Raw genomic sequence first — 20,865 nt, 5'->3', positions numbered from 1 at the left:
GAGGCACGGTCGCCATGCCACCCAGGTACCACGAGTTAGGTCGACGATACACGTATGTACAAACTACGTTACTCGAGGCAAAGTTCGTAATGCGATTCAAATTTTACAAGGAAATTGGGCTCGTAATCTGAAAAGTTTGTAAATAGGGCCATTCGTAAGGTGAGGTGCCACTGTATCTACTACAGCTATGCAAAATATAGTGAACTAGTTGAGCACAGTATACAAAAATATTCCTTCAACATACCTAGTTTTAAGTCTTCAGTCTGTGAATTTGTGAGGAAGCTGTTCTTCTCATTTAATACTAACATTCCAGATACAAGAGTTACCACTCTTGACACTTGCTTATGAATCCAAGTCACATCTTGAGTATAAATTCGTTCCTTTAGTTCAGCCCACAACTGGTGTACTTCTTGTTTGGTAACCTGTCATGTAAAATAAATGAATCAAGAAAAAAATGGTATTTATGTAACAATAATTTTTAACTTAAAATATGTACTATAACTAGAAAACTAATAAATATTTATGTAATCTATCTTACCTCAATATAAATTAAAATAATAGTTTTAGGACCATTGTAATTACACAATAACACATTTATGAACAGACAAAGACTTACTAAGGTGAATGCAGATGGATCCACGATATTATAGAGCGTGTCCCAAAGCTGTTTAACAGATCGTTCCCAGTGATGAGCCAGCATACTGGCCCGGGCATAAGAATTAGGGTCAGGGTCAGTGTAGGCAGATACTACAGACGGTACAAAGCAACTTTCCAACCACTCCAAGGTGAACAGACTGTCCCGAATGAGCAGCACTTCTGATGGTAAGAGCAAATAAATGTGTTAATATTTATTGATCTGCTTGCTGCAGCCTTTGCTGCATCTCACTCCTCAAAATACTCGTTGGTATAATTCAAGGAATTCTAAGTTACACGTTATCGCTATTTAATGCTAGGCAATTTACACACGACTGCTCTTAATATACAAATAATCTCTTACAGTCAACATTTGGCTATGCACACAAGCTTCCATGCTAATATCTGCTTAAATATTGCTTCGGTCCTTACATTACTATGATCATTCATCAGTGTAGGAAATCACTTTACCTCCTGTGAACTACACCTGTACTTTTGCTAGTTATTCCTGCCTGAAATTAATCATCAAAATTTAAAATTTCCTCCCAAAATCCTCATTTATGTGGGACTCGCACTATTCAATAGAGAAAATTCAGCATTGAATGTAATGAAATGCCTCTTTCTGGAAGGACCTCCATGGTTTCCTAAAGCAAGCTCACTGGAAAACACAAAAGTTAGGAGATATGATTACCACATACAAAATTCTCAGGGGAATAGATAGGGTAGATAAAGACAATACTTAGCATAGATGGTACTCTCACAAGGTGACAGGTGGAACTCTAGTAACCAAATGAGCCACAGATATATTTGAAAGAATTTTGTCAATGTCAGTATTTTAACAAATGGAATGCACTAGGCAGTAATGTGGTGGAGGCTGACTCCATACACAGTTTAAAATATAGGTATGACAGAGTTCAATAGGTTTCATGAACTTATACACAAAGTTCAGAGGGTTGTCACTAGATCAGACCCAGAATTGAGAGGCCCCCGCTATGAGGACAGGTTGAGAGAACCTACCCTCACAACTTTAGAGAAAGGAAGAAACAAGAGGGAGACAGGATAACTGCATACAAGATCTGGAGGGGAAATAGAACAAGTGGGTAACATTTTTCATATTTGCTAACATACAAGGCATCAAACATGCAAAACAAAGTCCACTTTCTAACTGGTCTCCTAAATGAGGCATATATAATGTTTGCAGCTTTGACTGAAACTCATACAAAGGGATATTATGACAGATATGGATGCCATAATTCAACCTTTTCAGATGTGATAAAGTGAGACCATCGCTCTACAGTTCGCCCAACCACTTGGGTTGAACTGTAAAACAACGACGCGCTTCATGCATGTCGGCATTCAATACCTGACCATCCAAGTGGATGGGCGACATTCCTTTCCCCTGTCCCATCCCATATCCTTATCCCGATCCCTTCCAAGTGCTATATAGTCACACTTGGAAGGGATCAGCAAGGGTTAACGTCCTGGACCATTATCAAGTCGTCACAAAACTTGACAAAGGTCCAGGACTGAAACGTCTTCATTTCTTAATTTTCCAACGTGTGGTTTGGTTATCAAAATAACACTATGTTTAATGATAAGTTCCAATTACTGTGCTATGGATAAAACAAAAACCATTTAAGCAGAAACAGTATATTAACCACAGTCAAGCCACACTATTGAAAGAAAAAGTGACGTAAAAGCTATAGAGTAGTCATGTCGGAAGATTTTGCTTTTAAAGAATGCAACAAAGTTGCTGTCACAACTGCAAGAAAAAATGACAGGTTGGACAACAAGAACCTTTCAAATAAGATATGCCATACCAGTGATGATACTTTTTAAGACAGTGCTCTCAAGAGTGGAATATTGTTGCACACTAACAGCCCCTTTCAAAGCTAAAGAAATTGCTGACCTGGAGAGTGTGCAAAGGTCTTTTACCACTAGAATCCACTTAATAAATCATTAAATCATTGGGACCACCCAGAAATGTTAAATCTGTATTCCCTAGAACACAGATGGGAGATATACATAATAATTTAAACCTGGAAAATATTAGAAGGACTGGTTAAAAATCGGCACACAGAAATAACACCACATTCAGGGTGGCGGTGGCTGTGTGGATAGCACTCTGGGCAAGTAATCCTGTGGCCCAGGTTCGATTCCTGGTGCCGGCAAGAAACAAAAATGGGCAGAGTTTCTTCCACCCTGATGCCATTGTTACCTAGCAGTAAATAGGTACCTGGGAGTTAGGCAATGGTTATGGGCTGCCTCCTGGGTGTGTGTGTGTTGGGAAAAGGGCCTTGGAAAAACTATCTTGAACCGAAGGGGCCACAACAAACCGAGAAGATAGATATGAGAGCACCCAGGCCAACGACCTGGACGACTCGGGCAGCACATGAGCAGGCCAGAGGTGAAACAATGCACAAGACAGCTTATAGAACAGAGCAGAAGTAACATCCACCCTGAACGCAAGCTGAAGCGGCTCTGCCAGCGCCACACGATACAAAGCAACAATATTCGGCATAAGATAACTGTCCTGAAACAACCAAGAGAGAAAGGACAAGACAACCTGATCCGAAACCAAAGAAAGCCTACGGAGGGACAAAAAATAACGAAAGGACCGCCAGGAGACTTCATACTACCGCCGAGATGAAGCACGCAGGTGGGACACTATAAACGAAGCCACCTGATCACCATATAAATGGTCATAGACCTGCATCAAAAGAACCAGACGAGAAGACTGGAGGAGAATATCAAACCAGCTATGTAGCGGACTGGCCCGATCCGCTGAAAGAGGCGGAGCAGTATAAAAACCACTAGGTTCATACACGGAGCAAGCACTGCGTGAAACCATGGCTGGGCTGGCCACCAAAGGGGCCCAACAGGGCAACTCTCCCTTGGCAAGTTTCTAAGCGAGCCAGGACCTGGAGCAACAGGGGAACTGGAGGGAAAAGAGGTACAGGAACCCCCCACCTCGACCAGTCCTGCCTGAAGGCATTGACCTCGACAGCCTCGCAGTCGAGGAAGGGTGCCACATAAATTGGGAGATGCCTTGACCACGCTGACGCGAAGAGGTCCACCTCCGGGAGCTCATATGTCCGGCAGAGCATACTGAACAAGTTGGCATCGACCGTCCATTCCATTGACAGGGAAATGAACCATGACAGGCTGTCCACCAGGACGTTGGACACCCCCTGGACGTGAACGGCAAGGAGAGTCAAACCCCGCGAACTCAGCAGGCGAATCAATTGGCAACTGCACATCACAAAACACGGTAGTGAGCGCCACGAAGGCAAACACCGCCTAGGAAACTAAGGCCAGGGAAGCATCTGTCCAGGTTGACATTAGCTTACAAACTGAAGTGCTATGCAACCAGCGAAGTGAGGTTCGGCCTCAGCCCTCCCCTTCTCAGGGGGAAAAGGGCTGTGCAGACAAGTGGCGCGGCAATTGTGTGTTACGTTTGCTTGTTTGCTTGTTTCCTCGAGATTGTAGGGAGTTCTACCTCTGTTCGGTTTTAGTTGTTAGTTTCTTACCATGTGGGGTTTGTTTTGTTATGCCTACCTTTCTGGGTGCCTCACCCCAGTCGATGGGAGATAAGGAAAACCCCCAACCAGAGGGGGGGGTTTTCCACTGCCATTGCTCCCTGAAACCTCTCTGAAGGGGCCAGGTTCTGGCTCATGGTCCCTGGTAGGTCTGAACTCCATAGTTAATGTCCCGGTCTAATATAACATACATTAGCCCGATAAGCTCCAGGGAGCCGTAGGGGGCTTCCCTCAGAAAGTGACTATTTGGCATTTTTTGTTAAGTAGTACCTCATAGGAAGCACATCACAATTAGTTATATGAATCAGTGGAGCCTCCTGTTGATGTATTGCTAGAATGTAGTGGTGTTGGTGGTACATGATGCTGCTGAATGTTGCATGCAAAGATATGGCAAATGGATGGGCTGTATTTTCCCCCTAATTGTTCTATTTCTTCAAGGCTGTTGCCTCCCCACCCTATGGAAGTGGAAAACATGGCAATAATGATGATTGCTATTTTTTCATTTCTTCATAGTTAATTTTAAAACAGTTTACTAAATATTAGCTTACTTGCACCATCTGAAGTACAAGCAGTAGCAAATCCTGCAATTTGAAAGATGGCATCCATGTGAAGATCCAAGTCTGCAATACTGGCATCAAGTTTGTTGCGGTTTAATTTACTGACTTCAGATCCCAGCATACTCATCAAAGATTGCAAAGGGGTCAAAGGATCTGCAAATGTCTGTAAAGGCAAGAATTTTTAGCATAACTTTATACAATGTGAGAATTTTTTTTAATATGGTCTTTGACATTCAACAAACTAGCAAGAACAAATCCCACAAAAATATTACACAATGTAAAATTTTTTGTCCCTGGTTATTAAATGTTATTTGATAATTGCTTATGGCTCCATCTATATAAATAAAAAACCAGCGTTGAATGTAATGAAACGTCATTTTCTGGCCATAAGCAATAAGCATAAGCAATAAGCCATAAGCAATTTTCACCAGAATAGGGGTTTGTTTTGCGACGCTTACCTTTCTGTGTACTTGACCCAGTCGATGGCAGACATAGAATGCTTCCAACCATATGGGGGTTTCTATAGGCCATTGCTCCCCATGCCTCTCTGAGGGGGTCAGGTTCTGGCTCGTGGTCCCTGGTAGGCCCATAGAACTCCACACACATGACTGATACCAAAGTCTGACATTAGCATATCAGCCTGTATAAGCTATGGGGAGCCGAAGGGGCTTCCCCCAGAAACGGAAATGTTCGTTTGTTCAAAATAGCCAATCTCCGAAAGTTCTTCACTGATTGCTTTGAAATTTTCACACAATGTTCCATTCACATCCGAGCGAGTTTTTATATACATACTATATTGATGTCACGTCTGTGACGGGAAAAAACTTTTTTTTAAACTGTGTTTTTCATGCGAGGGAAATCTTTGAAACCTCTTTACTGACTGCTTCGAAATTTTAACACAACGTTGCATTCGAATAGGAGCTTGTTTTTGTATACCTACTATATACATGCCTCACCTGTAATATGAAACTTTTTTTTTTTTTTTAAACAGCGCCATCTGCTGGAATTAAGAGCAACACACGCTGTAATCTCCGAAAGTTCTTCACAGATTGCTTTGAAATTTTGACAACGTTCCATTCGAATACGCATATATTTTACATACCTACAATATACATGCCTCACCTGTGATAGGTAAAAACATGCTTTTTTTTTTTAAAAAAAAACAGGGCCATCTGTTGCACGTTAGATCAACACACGCTCTTCTAAATATATTACGATGCGACTGATAAATTGAATTTTCATAGATTTTGATTTATTTTCATTTTGATTTTATTATTTTGTGTGACATTGCGTTGAAATTGAGCTGTGTTGTTTACCATACCGTTCATTTCATGAGCATAAGTATAGATGCCACACCTGTGACGGGTAAATCCATGCTATTTTTGAAAAACAGTATCATCTGTTGCACATAAGAGCAACACACACTATACTAAATATGTTACGATTCCATTTCAATGTTTCCGATTGCACAGATAAATTAAATTTTTATAGATTTTGATTTATTTTCATTTTGATTTGATCATTTTGTGTGACGTTGTGTTGGAATTGAGCTGTGTTGTTTACCATACCGTTCATTTCGTGAGTATAAATACAGATGCCACACCTGTGACAGGTAAAAACATGCTTTTTTTTTTAAAAAACAGGGTCACCTGTTGCACATAAGAGCAACACACATTACAGTATACAAAATATGTTACGATTACATTTCAATGTTTCCGATTTCATTGGTGAATTGAATTTTCACATACTGTACTGTATTTCAATTTATTTTAATTTTGATTGAATTATTTTGTGTGACATTGCATTGGAATTGAGCTGTGTTGTTTACCATACTGTTCATTTTGTGAGTATAGTTAATTTTTTTTTTTCCCCCATTTTTTTAACTGTTTTTCTTATATTTCAGTGATGGGAGCATCAGATCATTTGATGTTCCCAATTTTCTGATGGGAACATCAGATCATTTGGAATGCATCGGACGAGGGAGTAGGGAATGGTGTAGAGGACGAGGGGATGAGAGTGACGGATGGTGGGGAAGACGAGGGGACAGGGGAGGGGGTAATGGTGGGGGAGGATGAGGGGACAGGGGAAAGGAGAATGGTGGGGAGGACAAGGGAACAGGGGAGTGGGGGGATGGTGGGGAGGACGAGGGGACGGGGGAGGGGGGAATGGAAGGACGACGCGGGGACGGGGGAGTGGGAGATAAGGGGACGGTGGAGTGGGGGAATGATTAGGAGGACAAGGGGACGGGGGCATGGTTGAGAGGACGAGGGGGAGTTAGGAATGGTTAGGAGGACGAGGGGACAGGGGAGGGGAGAATGGTGGGGAGGACTGGGAGACAGGGAAAGGTTACTGTGGCTCAGCAATGCACATGCGTTGCCGAGCCACAACAATGTGTGGCCGGGTACAGGTAGTAGTATAATAAATTGGTTATTATTCCTCTAAAACTTTGCTTTAACCTTTGCCTTGTACAGCTTATGGATGATGTCTGGATGGTTATTTGAAAACTTCCAACATTTTATCTAGATCCATAACAATCTGTCAACTCTAGATAAGGAATCAGCAGCTTCATATAACCTTCCAGATATCATCCCTAAGCTGTTTAAGGCAAAGGTCAACGCAAAGTTTGAGGGAAAAATAATAAACATTTTCTATACTTTGGAACAATTAGAAAATAACATTTACTACCTAGGGACAATGTTTTATTTAATTTTGTAATCGATGTTATTCAGAGAAATGGATCACTTAGATTATATGGCAATGCCATTTCTTCTTACTGGAAATACTCTGCTTTGGAAAATAAATATTAAAATATGATATTTAACAGGTTAATGTACATACAGTACACCGATGTTTGTTGCATCTTGAGATTCCTTCAGGAGGCATTAGTCTGATTTATTTATTTATTATTATTAAGCACAAGAAAAATAATACTACTGAATTGTACAATAATGAACAATACTTCTATTTACATTCAAAAAACAGAGTTGAATGCAATGACACACCTCATTCTGGTTGGGACTCGGTGACACCCTGTGATGCTGAGATGGCATCCTCCTACTAAGTCACATCAGCAATGCGACATACCCAAGAGGCAGCCGCCACACGCTCCTCAACTCGAAAGCGAGACAACTGGCAGCATCCTGCGACCCAAAACCACATATGAACGCCCAGGACCAGGAATGTCGACCAATGAACAGGCAGTTAGGACCCTGTTTGACTTCCAAAATCACCGTGCTCAGAGAGCAGCCCAAGACATGGTGCCGAAGACAGCACCCAAAGCAGCAAACTTTCAAACGTCATGGGCAGACCACAAGCTGAATAGACTTGATTGATAACCCTGCAGATGACCTGGGAGACACTGGGAAAGAGCCCCGGAACAGGGAACGCGGGAACCGGATCAACCCAAAGCGCATCCCTGGCCACAGAAGCCAAGGTGTGCAGGCAATGGTGAAGAGCCGCAACCGGACAACACATGATGCACCCCAGCCTGACCACCCAAGCATCAATGACTGAAGGGCCCCTCCGGAATGCAACCTTTCTTCGGCAGGAAAGAAGGACAAACTTACAACCGAACAAACCTACTACCAGGAACGAAGGAGCAGAAACCCCTATGCCGGAATAGAGCATGAAGCTCACCTACCCGACCCCTAGAGGCCAATGCCAACAGAAATAGAGCCTTAGAAAAACAATCTTGAACCGACGAGGCCACCATGAACTGAGAAAAGAGATAGGAGAGCACCCTGTCCAAGGACCAGGACAGCTCAGGCATCGCATGAGCAGGCTGGAGGTGAAACAAAGAACGAGAAAGCATACGGAATGGGGGTAGAAGGGACACCGACCCCGAACACAAGCTACAGCAGCTCCAACGCCACATGATTCGAGGCAACGGTAGTAGGCATGAAACGGTGGCTATGAAAGAGCCGAGACAAAAAAAAAAACAAGGCAACCCAATCCAAAACAGAAGACAACCTACGGAGAGAGAGAAAAAGGTGGAAAGAATGCCAGGAAACGTCAAACTGTTGCCGAAACGAAGCTCTAAGGTGGGACACCTTCAACAAAGCCACCTGATCACCTAACAAATGGTGATAAACCCGTGACAAAAAGACCACACGCAAAGAGCGGAGAAGACCGAAACAGCCTTGTACCAGATCAGTCTGAGCTGCTGAAAGAGGCGGAGCCGCGGAAAATGCCCCGGGTGTGGACACCGAGTAAGCTGCGCCTGAAACCAAGGCAGGGCCGGCCACAAAGTGACCACTAGGACTTCCTAGTCCTAGTGACCACTAGGACTTACCCCCATGGGAAGACTCCAATTGAGCCAGAACCTGAAGCAATAGCCGGACTGGGGAAAGAGGGACAGGTAACCCCACCTCGACCAGCCCTGTCAAAGGGCATTCACCGAGAAGGTGGAGTCCAGGGTAAAGGCAGCAAAGAAAGGGGCTGCTAGTACGACCCAGAAGCCTCAGCAGGAGGAGCAGGCTCGAATGCCTCCATCCCCAACTCGAATGGGGCAGTCTCCGAAGCCGCCCTAGTCTCATCACCAACTAAACCCCAACCCAATACCGAAACACTCAGACATTTCGGACACGGGAACAATGGGGGGAGGGTGGATGGGGGAACATCAGGAGAAGGACAGGCGAGAGGCAGACCCAAAACCCAAAGCCCAGCCCTCACAAGCACAACAAGATGAGTACAACGACTTTAGTACAACGCGGTGAGTACAAACTTACCAAAACTACAAATGACACACCGGCAGTAATGAGGGAAGCCCTTAATAATTCATGGACCTCTGAACTCATTTCATAGCAGACATAACCCACACCTAATACATGTCAGACATAAGGGAACAACTGAGTTACCGGTAAGAACAATGGTTCATTAATGAAAGGAAAAGGCCCCAAAAATTTGGAATGGAATGATAAACTTTCAACTGCTTTTCAGCCATGTGCAAGGTGTAGATAACAATCACAGCTGTGGGATGGCGCACCACGACTGATGGCGCCGCCCTGGCGGCCCAAGGATCCCAACCTTCATAGCAATACTCGTCAAAAATATAAACAACAAAACCGCTGACCTGAAAGGACGCAAGAGCAGGGCTACCAATACCACATCAGTTCAAGAACTGGGGTGGTGGGCTGCCGGCTCATCTGAGGCAGCTCCCACTCCTCCCATGGGAAGGGGGGGAGGGTGCACTAACGAGCGAGAGTGCTAGTTGGAATAAGTGTTATTCGTTTGTTTTCTTTCTGGGAGGTGGGGGGGTGTGGAGGAGTTCTATTGCTCTTTTCAAATGTAGATCACAATTTTCACCAGATTTTAGTCTGTTTTGTGTCAGACTATTTGAAATTATTATTGGATTTAATATTGCTATTGAATACTGAAGCAGGCAAAATATTACAATAGGAAGCCTTTTCACATAATTTAACTTTGACCAAGTTAAATATATAATTACAACTTATGCTTAGTAACATCAAGAGTTAATGGTATCTCACCTGTGCAATGAGGCGAATGAGGGCAGTGTTGATTTTCTGTTCAAGTAGCTCGACAGAATCAGCCAACACATCACAAGATATTTGCACATCTACAGCATCAGGAGTTCCAGTTCGCTCTAAAGACACCAAGACCTTCATTTGTTTAAGAACCTGTAATGACAGAGGAAGTTGCAATTTTAACTACTGTATCTGGCTAAAATATTACAGACCCATTACTTTACATCTTGAAGATTTAAGATTATTTTCAGTAATTGCTAAAAAACCTAAGCTAATACTGTATATCTGTTACGACCCTGGGTTCCTCAAGTGGAAACCAGAGGTCAAAGTGAACTAAATAAGCTACGTTAGATTAGCAAGACGCAAGTCGACGTGTTTTTGTTCGTATCTTCCCTGCCAAACGTAGGACGAATCTTGTTGCTCACAAGCATTCAGACTCTTGAGCTTGTTGTGGATAAAGTATAACATTGTTATAAGATTAACTACCCTGAGAACGAGTAAAGTAACAATATGTTGCATAGGGGAAGATTTTTAATGTGTTTAGCTGCACGATCAATTAGGCTCCTACCGGCACCACACAATGCGGGAGCCCTGAGCTGGTCGCTGGAAGCGTTCTTCTCTGCTGGCATTCGAGGTGTAAACAACTGGACTGGTGGCTCGGGGCCTCTCCCCTTCTACCTTTCTTCTTACTTATTTCCCTTACCTTAATTTAAGTATATCCTGTGTTGTAAGTGTGCCTACTCTGGTAGTAAAGATTGGTGAGACCTGGGGGTAGTATTTGCCAGTGTTTTGGGTACCCCTAAGTGTTGTGTTGTGCTGTATTAGGGTACCACGTGGTCTCACTACCCTAAGCTGCATCAAGCTTCAGTTCTTAACCAGTAGTACTTACCCTAGCTTGTTCACAGTGTAAACCTTGTATCCTGCCTAAGTGGACCAAGGCTTTTAACGTAAGATAGTGCGGTAAAGTAATTATTATTGTTATTGGTGTGAATGTATATGGGGGTTGTTAAGGGGTTAATAAATAAGTTAGTTAGTTAAAGGAATATCCATTTTTCCTGTGTAGGAGATCTATGATCAACCTGACTATTGCTATAATAAGTATGACTGACTATGATGGCTGACTATTGCTGTAATAAGCCACTACAAGTTATTTCTCTATATTTAGTGGGGGCCGGGCCTTTGAGATCTCCCATATTTGATAACTCTTAATGCTAACTACTGCCCCTACACTCATGTTATACTATATCCCCCATAGTACAGACTCCCATATTTAACAATATCACTGGTGGGTTATACTGTCTACAGAAGGCACTTGGGTAGCTCTATGTTTCATCCACTTCAAGTCATATTGTAAAGTACAGATAATTATTTGGATGGATAATTAGTGTTCTTTAATCTTAACTTCACTAAATTCTATCAGTATTTATGGAGTAAATTACTCCACTGGTCGCCATAAGTGTTCACACATATTTTATCGTTTTCTTTTTTTGTTCACAATTTTTCAGAGCTTTGTCAAATAAAATTAGCAGCAAGACAAAAAATGTACCAGCTTCAAATTAAAAATAATTATCACACAACAAATTCTTTAAAACAAATGGAAACTGCACAATATAAAAAAATTGTAACCAAATAATGCAGTGCAAAACTGCCAATTTGGTCAGAAAGGCAAGTGTTAAATACTGTATAATGAAATACTCCTATCCAGTCAGACCCTTGGTAGCTTTCAGTTGCTGCTAAGTCTTCAGGTTGTACCAGGCCTTAGAGACTTGGGAAGACCAATCAGGAACCAGGATCAAAATCCAACTCTCAACACAAGGTAGGGGAGCATGAAGATAAGAGACTGGCCCATAAACTGAGAAAATCCAACCAGAAACTCCAGATGAAACAAAAACACCCACTGCTTGAATAAGAAAATAATAACTTGCATATGGAAAGCAACCCCAGTTCCCATTCCCTTGGCCACCACCACATGGCAGCCCAGGACACACAGATACCCCATCTGAGAAATGTAAATATTGCATAAAACACCCAGAACACCGCGCCACTGTCTACGCAACTCGCCCCCTCCCCAGAAGTGAGAAAGGGGGAGCCCCAGACCCCCTCATGCTGGCTACCCAACCTCAGTTCAGAACCTGAATATCAAAAACATGAAAAACTGCCGACCAGAAGGAAGGTAAGGATGCCGGGGAGCCTCCGGGTCTCACCCAGAAAATGGAGTTTCATTACATTCTACGCTGATTTTCTGTGGGGAGCTCCTTCGAGTTCCCAGAGCTACCTAATCAAAGATAATGGAAAGAGGGACATATCCGACAGGCAGCCGCCATTCACTTCTCAACTCGAAATCAAGACAACTGGCTACATCCTGCAACCTAAGGTTACTCATGCTTGAAAAGGGCCAGTGATATTAACGCGGTACTGCATGGCCAGGACCCTGTTCGACCTCCAAAAGCCCCATGCCCGAATGTCAGCCCAAGACCAAAAACAGGAGCCAAAGCCACGAACCTACGAATGTTGTGGGCACGGGGATAGGCTGCAGGCTGGCTAGACCGAATAATCGTGCGGATGACCTGGGAGACCCAAATCCTGGAACAGGGAAGAAGGGAAACCGGGTTTCACCCAAAGAAGGGAAACCTTGCCACAGAGGCCGTGGCGTGCAAACAACGGCAAAGACCTCAACCGAACACAAAACACTATGCACCCCCGGCTGAACCAACCAAGCATCAACAACCCAAGGACCCTCTGGAAAGCAGCAGTCTCATTCTTCACCAGAAAAGAAGGAGACTGCTGCAAACGAACAAACCTACCACCAGGACCAAAAAAGAGCAGCAACCTTTTTGGAGGAGAGCATGAAGCTCCCTGACCTGACCCCCAGAGGTCAATGCCAACAAGAAAAGAGCATTAGAAAAACAGTCCTGAACCAAAAGGGCCACCATAAACCAAGGAGAAAAGAGATCACCCGGTCCAACGACCAGGACGGCTCAAACAGCACATGAGCAGGCTGGAGGCGAAACAATGCCCGAGTAAGTTTGCAGAACAGAGCAGAACTGACATCTACCTCTAACGCAAGCTGAAGCGGCTCCGCTAGCACCGCACGATACGAGGCGACAGTATTCGGCATAAGATAACAGTCCTGAAACAACCAAGAGAAAGGACAAAACAATCCAATCAGAAATCGAAGACAACCTACGAAGAATCAAGAAGTCCTGAAAGGACCACCAGGAAACCCTCATACTTCCGCCGAGATCATACTCGCAGGTGGGACACCATCAATGAAGCCACCTGATCATCATACAAGTGGTGATAAACCTGCGTCAAAAAGACCAGACACGAAGATGGGAGAAGATTGAACCAGCCACATATTGGACTGGACCGATCTGCTGAAAGAGGCAGAGCCATGGGAAGACCCTTGGGATCAGACACCGAGCAAGCAGCGCCAGAAACCAAGGCTGGGCTGGCCACCAAGGGGCCAACAGGCTACTCTCCCCTGGTAAGTCTTCAAGCAAGCCAGGATATGGAGCAGCAACTGAGCTGGGGGAAAAAAGAGGTACAGGTAACCCCCACCTCTACCAGTCCAGTAGAAAGACATCAACCCAGATGGCCTCACATTTGGGGAAGGGCGCCGCATATAGACCCCTCAACCAAGCCGACACAAAGCCCCCTCAGAACCAAGCCAACGTGAAGAGGACCACGTCCAGGTGCCCGGACGCACCTGGACTGAAGGGGGAATGAACCGGGACCGGCCATCCACCAATAAGTTGGACACAGCCTGGACAGGAACCGCCAGGAGAGCCAAACCGAGAACTCAGCACAAGAGTCACTCAAAGCAACCAGCCCCAAGGAGCCAAGGACCGCATCTAACCAAGAAGACGAACAAGGTATGAACCTCACAAGGTAAGTTGAGGTTTCTGGTTGAATATTTTATAATTATATGTGGCAATTCAAATTATGTTGTTTGTGGTATAAAAATTGTTGAAAATGTTCACTTTTAGACTTCGTGGTGAAAAATTCAGTTAATCCAGAGAATGTGCTCATCCGTAAAGGGTCCTTCCCATATACAGTGGTACCTATGCTCACGATCGTAATCCGTTCAGAGACACGTCGTCATCCAAAACGAATTTTCCCATAAGAAATAATGTAAATTGAATTAATCCGTTCCACACCCCCAAAATTATTAACTTACAAACACATTTTATACAGAATACTAAAAATATCTGTACTTACATTTTCACATACAGCCATAATAACGTGGTTGTCGTCAGGAGAACTGCAGTATGCCACAGCAATACCATGTCGGAGTACCTCCTCCAACAGGGGTTTTATATGTTCACTGAGGGGTTCTGTGCTATCACTAGCAGATTTATTACTGTTATCCTGACCCTCCAGAAGTAGTCCAAGCACCTTATCAACCTGCAAGAGGACAATACATAGCTTGATTATAAAGCAACTACTGTATATGTACCTTAATACCAAGTGCTTTGTCCACTGACAAGTTACTCAGATACAAAGAGAGAAAAGCAATGGTAATGAGTATCATATGGTATCACACCCACTCTACCGAGCCTAACCAACAGTGGTATGCTACCAGACTGATCAAGCACATCAACAAATTAAACATTAAGTAGGGAGTGAGAAGAGCCTGAGTGACAAGCTGGATGACATTCAACCCATTTGGCATTTGGCTGTTCGACCTGCTGGAAGAGGCAGAGCCACAGGAAATGCCCCAGGTCCGCAAACCGAGCAAGCAGCGCCTGAAACCAAGGTCGGCCACCAAGGGGCCACAAGGACTACTCTCCCTGAGTAGGTCTCCAACCGAGCCAGAAGCTGAAGAAAAAGCTGGACCGGGGGGAAGAGGTACAGGTAACTCCCACCTCAACCAGTCCTGCCAAAAGGCATCCACAGTGACAGCTTCGCAGTCAGGGAAGGGCGCCACATAGATCGGGAGATACCAAAATCATGACAACGTGAAGAGATCCACATTCGGGAGTCTGTACGTCCGGCAGTGCCAACGGAAGGCGGCGGCATCGACCGTCCAATCCATGGTCAGAGGAATGAATCGAGAGAGCCATCTGCCAGGACATTGGAAACTCTCCGGATATGAACTGCACAGAGAGCCGAACACCAAGAAGCCCGAAGACGAACCACTTGAAGCAACCAACCCCAGAGGCAAGGACTGAAGAGAGCCTCTGGGGTTCAGGTAATGAACCACTGGAGAACAGTCCGAATGGAGCTGGATAATCGAACCCTAAGCAAAAGCCAAACTGCCGTGAAATCCTGCAACGTGCTGCGAGCCCGACAGAAGAACTGACCCTCACCGCCCCTGACCGGCCTAGTGAGCAGTGGTCACAAAGACCCAGCCAAGACACGATGCACCCGTGAACACATCGAACGAGGGTTCATGTAGGCACCAAGGCACTGGACCCTGATAAACTCGAAGAGGAAGCCGACGACGCAGCAGCTGATGCAAGGCCCCTGCAGGCCGAACCCAGCGATTGCAAGAGAAGTGGAAAGGGCGTCCTTGGAGGAATCGGAACAGATGCCGAAGCCAAACCCGACTCAGCAGGGAGACCAACATGGTGAAGTTCAAGTTCCCACATAGCTGCTCGAGCAACGCCAGAGTGACTCAGGACCCCCCCAGAAACAGCCAAAGGCGGATTTGCAGCCTCGGCAACGCCTCCGGAGGGAGAGACATGGTCAGAAAATCCCAAACAGGACCCAGCCAGGTCTGAACCTAGGACGGAACCAGATGGGACTTCCTCCAGTTCACCAGGAACCCAAACCCAGCGAGCTGGGAAAGAACCACATCCCTGGTGAGCAGACAAGCAGACCGGCTGGGAGCCCCACACCAGTCAGTCGTCAAGGTAGGGCAGGACCCGAACCCCCTAGCAGACTCAGACAGGTCACCCGGGCGAGACCCATGAACACGCGAGGTGCCATATGCAAGCCAAAAGGAAGGCAATGAAAGCCATATGCCTGACGCCCTACCACGAAACCTAGCCAGTCCAGAACCCCGGATGAAGAGGAACGTGCCAAAATGCGTCCTTGAAGTTCACGGTCTCCACCCAGGCACCCAGCTCTAAAAGAAGCTGGACCCGAGACAGAGGTCATCCAAAGAGGGGCAAGGAATCCAGAGATCAGACGGGACAAGTCAAGAATAAACCTCAGATCTACACAATCCCGTGTTAGCACTGGAACAGGCAGGAACCCACCGAAGGGACAGGGTCGGTTCAACCACATTTAAGTGCCCCTACTCCAAGATGACCCGACGAAGCACAGGGAAAGAAGCCTGCCCCACCCGTCCCAAACACCCCGAAGGAGAAGGAGCAACCCAACGCCACCACAGGCCGGATGACACTACCGAAATGCCCACAAATAGTGGGACCAAGCACAAGCAAACAGTGCGAACCACCCCCCCCCATCGCCCCATCAACAGCAAAGGGACCAGCGCCCCCTCCGAGAAAAAAAAATTAAAAATATGTAAAGAAAAGAAAAAAGAAATGGCAAGAAGCCGATTGGCGAGCAGAGAGAGCATCCCCCCAGCCAGACGAAGGGCACCAAGAAGAAGAAGGAGACACCAGTACAAAAGTTGCACCAAAGACCCACATCGACAGCAAAGTTTTTGATCACAAAACATGTGCCAAGACCCAAAAAGACCAGTCTGCAAACCAAGAAGACCCCAGAAGAGGCAGGACTGGGATACACAGGTGACCAAGGACCACCAGAACCCCCAAAAGGGACCCGAGAGGAAGAAAACCCCTGGGACAAAACCAAAGAGCCCAAAGGAACCTGGGGGAAGCCCAAACCACCACATTTGCCAGCGGAAACGCACACCACAGAAAGGAAGGGCAAAACACATTACCCAGACTGAACCCCCCCAGTGAAACAGCCAGAAACGGACCGAAAACCGAGGGACAAAAGGTGTGGGAGCAAGCATAGCAGATGACCAGGGACACTGGGCCCAGACCCCACGGCCCAGACCCAAACATCAGTTAGGGTCGACGTTTGGTTACGTTAGGTTAGCCTAACCAACCTAACTCTGTTAGGTTAGTTTGCTATAGAAACTAGTGTTATTAAGCACATAACCACCAAGATGCTTTTACAAGCTCAGGTTATAGTTACATCACATACATTGTATAACTGATACATTACAGACAGTAAACACAACAAAACCAGGTGAAAAACCAACACCCAAGCAATCCCAGAGAAACAGGAAAAGGGAAGAATGCTCTAGGAAAAGACAGCAAAACAGAGAGACGGCAACGGGGGTAGAAATAACTTAAGCTACTCTATCCCTTTGAGATGTAGTTTTGTTCTTGTCTCAATAAACATACTTGAACTTGAACAGCAACAGGAGAATAAAACCTCCGGAGGTGGTGAAAAAAAAAAAAAAAAATGAGAGTGCACACAACCAGGTACATGTAAACAAAATGCAGAAAAAAAATGGCCACCATAACAAAAGGAGACGTGACTAACACAAGAGATCAAAAAAACATGCCAGCAAATGTGGGATAATAAGCAGACTAGAGGGACGAAAAAACCCCGCCCACAAGGCAGAAAATCTAGGCAGGGGCAAACAGCCCCAGAATTGCTAGCGGGCACCCCCCACACCCCCGGGACCCCGCAACAGAGGCCCCGAGGCAGAGTCGTCCTCCGTGCCTGCCACCCCCGAAGAAAAGGCAGAGTCCAGAGGAAAGGTAGCAAAGGTAAGGCCGCTGGTAAGACCCAGAAGCCTCGGCAGGAGCAGGAGGCTCAAATGCCTCCGTCCCCATTCCGAATGGGGCAGCCCCCCGAAGCCACCCGAGTCTTGGCACCAACTCGACCCCACCCCCGACCCCAAAACCCTAAAACGGTCCGGAGCCAGGGAATAGGGAGGGGGGAAAGTAGGGCAAACAATGTCTAATCAAAATGGGGCAGCCCCGGGGCATCCAGGTGGGGAACCAACCTAGCACGTTGTAGCAACCTGAACCTAGCATGCAATGCTGATGTTGCCTGTACTCTAAAAGTAATGACATCAGAATAGTACTAGAGAACAAAGAACACAACTTGCAAGAGACTGGGTCAAGGTGTCATTGACATAACAGGCAGCACAACTTAGGCAAAAGAGGTGACCATCACCCTGAGACAGGGGACACACAGCAACCAACAAACCCGGAAGACGCATCCAGTGGGTCCACCGAGCCCCGACGGGGTTTCCAGGCCCCGCAGGCTGACTGCTTCAGGAAGCCCAGGCAAGGTGTTGCTAACCAGTTAATACCCAAAGTTAACAAGGGAAGAGCAAAACACTAAAACCCCTGCAATGAGTACAACCAAAACCCCTGCAATGTGTACAACCAAAACCCCTGCAATGAGTACAACCAAAACCCCTGCAATGTGTACAATCAAAACCCCTGCAATGAGTACAACCAAAACCCCTGCAATGTGTACAATCAAAACCCCTGCAATGTGTACAATCAAAACCCCTGCAATGTGTACAATCAAAACCCCTGCAATGTGTACAATCAAAACCCCTGCAATGTGTACAATCAAAACCCCTGCAATGTGTACAATCAAAACCCCTGCAATGTGTACAATCAAAACCCCTGCAATGTGTACAATCACAGGGGACTAGCAGAGGGCCACAAAATATTATATGTGGAACGATAGCCCCATCAGGCAAACCTCCACCAGGCAAGAAAAAAAAGGAAAAGAAAAACACCACAAAGGTACGGCCCCAGAAGAAAGAGGAACTGGCCACCGCATAGGTAGGCAGGGTACACAACACTTTAACACCCTAACCAGCACGATACCACTCCCTACCCAAGGCCAAACAAGGGCCACGAAACCCCAGCTGGCCCCAAGGGCGGGATAAATGGCAAGCAGCAAAAATCCCTATCGGAAATAGTTTCCCAAACGCACCAGAGAAGAGAACCCTAACACGCAGGGGCAGTACTCACAAGGTGCCTAGGGAAGGAAGCTCTTAAGTGCATGCAGCCCTGGCACAGATGAACATCTGGCCACCACACAACAACAACACTGCAGAGGTCACCACGAATGCAAACACTGCTTTGGAAACAGGCCAGAGAAGTGTCCGCCCCGGACCACATTAGCTAACGAACTGGATGACTGATGTGGGGAGGGGAGTGGAGGGGAGGGCTGTGCGGACAAGCAGCGTGGCGGTGGAGTGTGATGTTTGCTTGTTTCCTTGGGACTGGAGGGAGTTCTACCTCTCTGTTCAGTTTTTAGTTGTCAGTTTCTTACCATTTAGGGTTTGTTTTGTTATGCCTACCTTTCTGGGTGCCTAACCCCAGTCTGTGGCAGATAAGGAAAACCCCCAACCACAGAGGGAAGGTTCCAGGGCCATTGCTCCCTGCAACCTTACTGAAGGGGCCAGGTTTTGGCTCGTGGTCTCTGGTAGGTCAAACTCCAAAGCTAATGCCCTGGTCTAATATATCACACATTAGCCCAATAGCTCCAGGGATCCCCACAAAAAAAGTCAAGGAAACAAAGCAGAGATTGTGTTTTTTATAAGAAATAGTGTGGAGACAGCTCAGTTTCTGACCAGGCCTCCTGGTTGGGTCTGGTCAATCAGGCTGTTCGATGTGGCAGCTCGCAGCCTGACACGAGTGACAGCCTAATTGATCACATATCCTTTGAACGCCAAGTTCTCTTTTGAACAGAGGTTGGTCAGTTATGCCCCTTATCTAATGAGGGAGTGTGTTGAAAACTTTTGGGCCTTAGATGTTGATCGAGTTCTCTCAGTGTGCCTATGGCACCTCTGCTCTTCAACGGGGCTATTTTGCACATTTATCAAGTCTTCTGGTCTCGTGTGGTGTAATTTCCATGTGCAGATTTGATGTGAGGATGAGGATGGAATTTATACAAATATATATGCAATAATATAAATTGATAGTCTCCCCACTTCATTACTTACAGTACATGTACTGTACTTTAAATCAGGAATACAGAACAACTGTAAATTATAAAGATACACCTCAAACATGAGAGGAAACATTCAGTGACCAGTACAATTATTTTTATTTGCCTTGACTTAAACAAACCAACACTGTGTGTGTACAGAGCACCACTTGGTTCCCGAACTTTAGTTATCCGAAACTTCCAGTTTTCCGATTGGGGTTGGGGAATCACGCTACACGAACTAAGTTCGGGTAAGAAGCAGTCCGCCAAGCTTCACGCTAGCCGGGGTTGGGGTTACCCTACACGAACCAAGTTCGGGTGAGAAAGCGGTCTGCCAAGCGTCGCGCTGGCCCGTGGTGGTGGGTGGGTCTAGTTTGCCCACTGACCGTGTCGGGCGCCACCACTCTGGTGCCTGCTACCCTGTGACGTCACAGGTTCACGGCTTATTGTTCCCATTGTTTGAATTTGTCACGAGACTGGAGTGTTCATTCCGTGACCGTTTTACATATTGGCACAATCAAGGAACATCCGTGTACCATGTCGACTCCAAATGCACGCATTGTGTCAGTGAAAGCATCTACAAGCGGGTTACGTAAAAGAAAGAGGTCAGTGATGACATTTGAGAAGTTGAAATAATTAAGAAGGTGGAGAGCAGTGTCCCGAGAAGTGTCGTGTGCGCTGAATATGGCATTAGTAAAAGTACTCGTTTTTTATCTTCTTAAGACTAAACCTATCATTTTTTACTATTTCTCTAGAAGTGAA

General features: G+C 45.7%; 1 protein-coding gene across 3 annotated transcripts in view; it reads right to left on the bottom strand.

The window, feature by feature from the left end:
• The window catches only part of Sry-alpha (Serendipity alpha), a 119,064-nt gene that overhangs the window by 52,325 nt on the left and 45,874 nt on the right, over positions 1–20,865 (bottom strand). For all 3 annotated transcript variants that reach the window (XM_069307036.1, XM_069307037.1, XM_069307038.1), the window contains 5 exons: positions 14,434–14,619; positions 10,216–10,365; positions 4,721–4,892; positions 617–816; positions 245–422 (listed from right to left, as the gene is read on the bottom strand). In XM_069307036.1, the coding sequence (XP_069163137.1) occupies positions 245–422; positions 617–816; positions 4,721–4,892; positions 10,216–10,365; positions 14,434–14,619 (886 nt within the window). The remainder of the gene's footprint in view (positions 1–244; positions 423–616; positions 817–4,720; positions 4,893–10,215; positions 10,366–14,433; positions 14,620–20,865) is intronic.

This window comes from Procambarus clarkii, chromosome 59, assembly GCF_040958095.1.
Source record: "Procambarus clarkii isolate CNS0578487 chromosome 59, FALCON_Pclarkii_2.0, whole genome shotgun sequence".
Taxonomy (NCBI): domain Eukaryota; kingdom Metazoa; phylum Arthropoda; class Malacostraca; order Decapoda; family Cambaridae; genus Procambarus; species Procambarus clarkii.
Note: the sequence above shows the minus strand (reverse complement) of the source record. Positions and strands in the feature narration are given on the sequence as shown.